Here is a 4,743-nt window from a genome sequence, read left to right on the forward strand (position 1 = left end):
TTTTTCCAACGACAGCTAAGCTTCTTCTTCTTCTTTTATGTCAAACTCATACAAATTCATGAAGTCGCTGCCGCGTTCAAAAAATTCATGTCGCCATCGACAAAGCGCCTAGCTCGTCGTTTTCAATGTGTTCAGCACATTAGTTCAAATTTAGCAAGCTTGGTTTAAAAATATGTTTTTCACCATTAACTTATTTAAATTAAGTTATTTTGCATTATTTCATTGTTTTAAATCGCATTTTACTTTGTTTTTATTTCTTAAGCCCAGTTTTAAATTCCATTTATCTCAGTTATTTTTCCAATGCAGGGCTAACGTTGAACTACCTTCCAATGCAACCCTACATTCCAAATTGTAGTGATCGCGCAAAGGTAACACATTTTTGTTGATTGTCAATTTGTGCAATTATTTTTATACAAATTTGTCGCGAATCTTTTGTTTAAATTTCAAAGCTTCTTAAATTCTTTGGAAAATAGGAGAATGTGTTTATAAGTTCACAAAACAATCGAAATCATTGCATAAAAATTCCAATGCGTAGAAGCAACAGGTTTGCCTGCATACCAGAGTGACGACAACGTAGGCAAGGTTGCGCATCAGTAGGGCAACAAAAGCAGGGAGTTAGCAGCAGCACAACAACAACACATTATTAACCACAATAACAACAGCAAAACACACCTTACAATCTTACAACGTTTACATTGGCCAAATTATTCGAGACTGGTGACGGTGGTAACCGCGGGAACGACGGCAACGTCTAAACCTATGCTAGTGGCGCTGTGCCGTTTGTTGGCTATACATAACTTTGGAATAGCATTAGCATTAACGAATGTTGGGAGTGCAACTGGGAGTTGTGGTTTGTTAAATTCCCGTTGTGCATAAATTCAATGAGAACTTGGCATGCGCTTGGAGTGTAGAGAGCTGGCATGTGCAGTGAAGTAAGTCGCCCAGCGATAAATGATGTGAGAAAATTTGCGAAAACGAAAAAACAAAAATACATACAACACAACTTATAAGTGCTATCTGCTTGGTGTGCAGCGGTAATAGCTGCAGTCACTTGCAATGCTAACGCTCCTCGGTGAGTGTCATCTGTGGAGCATACGCGATGAGGTGCGCATCAAATCCACCGATCTGGGCGCCTTCCGCTACACACGCAATCGGGAGGCACAGCAGCAGAATACTGAGTTGACGGCGCTGGCCAAGCGTGACTACATCGAGAGGCGCAACGGTGTAACGGTGCTGAAGAATAGTCGCAAGGCGCCAGGACGCTTAAAGGATAATATCAAGCGTTTAGAGGAATTGCTGCGCATCTATAAAATCGTGCATTCAGAATGGCGAGACGCAGCGCAGGTGCTACTCCTCTTTGCCAATGGTATTATAGCGCATATTTGCGTGGACGCGGCCACAGGTGATATACTGCGTATGGTTTATGAAAAGTACTTCGTCGGCAAGTTGGCGTCGGAAGTTATCACTGACGGTAAGTGAACAAATGTAGAAATGTCACAAGTTGCAGGTTAGCTGTCGCAGATAGTATGTAGGTACATACTTGTTTAGATGGCTGTGCGCAATCGCTAGCGCTGGCTGTGTTTTGGTGCGCGCACAGTGTTAGAGAGAAATTTGCATTTGTGCATACTCATGCGCATGCGCATGCGCGCATTCACACAGTTTCACATGCAATTAATGTTAATTAATTTCGCTACAACTTTGCTGTGTTTTGTTTATTTTTTCGTTCCCTCTACATATGTACATATGTATGTATGTACCTATGCATAAATCTTTTTTGCTTTGCAGTTAGTAATTTGTTTTATTGTTTTCTATCTGCTGTCTGTTGTAGCATTTTTCACACGTTCCCACATCGTCTTGGCCTACAACACGAACCAATTGACGGTGGTGCATTTGCAGAAACCGAATGCACGGCCACAAGGGCCTGAGAAAATTAGCAATATGGATCCGCGAATATTTCATGTGATAATACCGGGACCATCAGAGCGAAAATTGTCACGGCATCTAACAGTGAATAGTAGTGCAGATTTATTTGTTATATGGACGAAATCCTCACAGAATGAAGTATACCCATGGCGGCCGACGATACGTGATCAGGATCGAGCGAATATACATGTCTTCAAGTTGAAGGGGTGAGTAGGAAGATGGAAGGATCGGTTATCGTTTTTTGTCTCTTACAAAATGTTACTATTAAAGCAGTTCCGCTAAACGTTTCATTGAAACTAAAGTATCTGTAAAAACATTAATAATTTCACTTTGATTTAGCTATAAATATTTTTATTTTATTTACTTTTATGCCTTTTCCCTTTCCAGCATACAAATAGAATCCGTTTCATATTGTTGGTCAGAGAATGATCCCCTCTCAGTGGATTTTCTACGTTCAGCCGAAAGTCAAATACTCACCGTAGAACAAAAAGTGTCACGAAAAGGTGAAATATCTGCCGAAGTATGTACATACGAAATTATCTCGGGTAAAATGCAACGCGCCACAGTCACGTCAATTACAATGGGAACGCAAATATGCTGTCATGCCTTCAGTCCCGACCAAGAGAAGCTATTTTTGGGATCGATTGATCGTAAACTTTGTCTACACGATCTGGTGCAGCAAGTGACGAAAGTGGCCTCTCAAATTGATATTGTATGTTTACTATTTTCCACAAAGAAATACATACATATAAGTTTTAAATAAACCATTTCAAAATCATTTATCTTTTAGATACCCACGCAATGTGCCTGGCACTCCGATAGCAGTATTGTTATGGTTGCTAATGAGCGTGCACAATTTCAATGTTTTGACCTCGCCCTAACACCGGTGGGCAATCAGTTGCAGAGCGAAGATGTGACACCTCTAAATTTATTGGATCTTTCACACTATTTCACCATACAACCAACGCTGCTGCGCATTGCTTTCAGTCACAAGCCTGATTTATCACACCATTCGTTGCCTTATGTGCAAACAGATTGCTTGCTGCTGTTGCACTTCGAAAATGGCCCATTGGGTTGTATGCGACTTTTTGCAGGCGCCGGCATGCGTGGCGACATACACAATTCAGGCCTGACCGCTGATGTTTTAATTGACAAATATTTGTCGCTAAATCAACTGGAGAAAGCGGTGAATTTGCTAATGGCGCTCAACTGGGAAACTTATGGTGCGATGTGTTTGATATCGCTGCACAAAATTGCTAATCATGTTTTGTATCGCGGCGAGGCGAAGCGTACGCGCGTGGAATTGCTGGGAAAAGCGCTGAAGACATTCACCGATGCACTTTCAGAAGAGACAAAGGATGAGTTTAGCGATCAAGTTTTTGATTTGAAAAGACGGTTTTTCTTTTATCTGCTGCGGTATGTTAAAAACTTAATGAAATTTAACACTTTTGTAGTTAATACACTTTTTTTGTAGGAAACAAATGTTTGCAGAAGCGTTCGAAGTCGCTGAGGATATTGAAGATTATGATCTCTTTATGGATCTCTTCAATGTGACGAAATCGAATGCCAATTTAATCGAATTTTCAGCCGCCGCCTTTACTCAAGCTGCTACGATACTCCATGAGGAGGAAGGCCATGGCAACGGCGTGCGTGGCATGCCAACTAGTAATCTAAGTTTGATTGTTGATTATCGCTCAGAATCTGCCTGTTCCCAATCAACTTATTCCGACTTACAAATAGTGCAAAGAAAGAAAGTTCAACGCAGCAACTACGCAAAAGAACATTTAAAGAACTATGTGCCACCCTTGCCATCATTTAAATCAAAAATATTCAGTGCCGAAATGATAAAAATAAATATTCCAAAGCCAGAGCTGCGCATGGAGAATACGCAAGATATATTGCGCACCCGGCCGCCACCACCACCGCCCCCACTGCCATCGCTGCGGAGCTTAAAAATTTCACAAAATGCAACAAGTGCGGCAGTAGCGGTAAGCAGTACACTGGCTGAGCTTTCAATGAAGAGTGGCAGTGATTTAAATAATACTGCAATGGGTGAGTATGGGGTTTTTAGAAAATATGTACATATATTAAAAAAATATATATATTTTGAGCTATAATTAAACTCTCCATTTGCTATTTTTAAGTACACGTCGCTGCGCCATCCGTCACTCTGCTACCCTGGCAACAACAACTGCCTGCGGATGCCAAGACGCCAAACAGTATGCCAGCACATACCACCACCGCCATGCTTCCGCGAATACCTACCACCAGCAGCAACACACACGCGCAAACACATTTGCCAAACACCGCTGCGACTTTTGTGCACCATGCTTCACCCGCAGTGGTGGCAGAAAACTCTTTGCCATTACCACAAAAGCATGTGCCAATAGTGCAACCAGCAGCGCTTACCGCTTCAACTACTGGAAATGTTAGCGCGCTGCAATCAGGCGTTTACAAACCAAAATATTATCAACACCCTTTAGTGTCTGGCACAATACCACCTACTTTGGTGGCGACGAGTGAAGAGCATCAAAAGCGTCTGCTCCAAAAGAAGCCCACAGCATCCATTCTTTCGAACAGTTCAACACAACAACAGCAACAAAATGGTGGTACTATGATTAATGGTGGCAATGGCACACCACTTGCAAATGGTATGCATAAGGAGCTGCACAGTGGCGGTGGGAATGGTGGTCGCAATGCTGCTGGTGAGAAGAATAAGGTGAAGTTCTCTGACACGGTGCAGGTCGCTGTAGTGCCGGTAAGCGTGAGGGGGAAACTTAAAAATTAGGAAAATGTTGAGTTTTAATTTTTCTGACTTTG

General features: G+C 42.0%; 1 protein-coding gene across 1 annotated transcript; it reads left to right on the forward strand.

Moving 5' to 3' along the window:
• The first annotated feature begins 358 nt into the window (after positions 1-358).
• On the forward strand, positions 359-4,711 carry LOC118741998 (WD repeat-containing and planar cell polarity effector protein fritz). Its single transcript, XM_036473963.1, has 6 exons — positions 359-1,471; positions 1,829-2,129; positions 2,311-2,635; positions 2,714-3,339; positions 3,398-3,975; positions 4,068-4,711. The coding sequence occupies exons 1-6, from the start codon at positions 1,057-1,059 to the stop codon at positions 4,709-4,711; spliced, it is 2,889 nt and encodes a 962-aa protein (XP_036329856.1). The 5' UTR covers positions 359-1,056.
• Positions 4,712-4,743: the final 32 nt, after the last annotated feature.

Source organism: Rhagoletis pomonella, unplaced genomic scaffold, assembly GCF_013731165.1.
Source record: "Rhagoletis pomonella isolate Grant_MI unplaced genomic scaffold, Rhpom_1.0 Rhpom_scaffold_00006, whole genome shotgun sequence".
Lineage (NCBI taxonomy): Eukaryota > Metazoa > Arthropoda > Insecta > Diptera > Tephritidae > Rhagoletis > Rhagoletis pomonella.

Excerpts from the sequence above, each read along its gene's own strand:
- LOC118741998 (XM_036473963.1), top strand. The coding sequence starts at position 1,057 with ATGCTAACGCTCCTCGGTGAGTGTCATCTGTGGAGCATACGCGATGAG. Across the intron at positions 1,472-1,828 it reads GTCGGAAGTTATCACTGACG|CATTTTTCACACGTTCCCAC; the intron begins GTAAGTGAACAA and ends TGTCTGTTGTAG. Across the intron at positions 3,976-4,067 it reads TTTAAATAATACTGCAATGG|TACACGTCGCTGCGCCATCC; the intron begins GTGAGTATGGGG and ends GCTATTTTTAAG.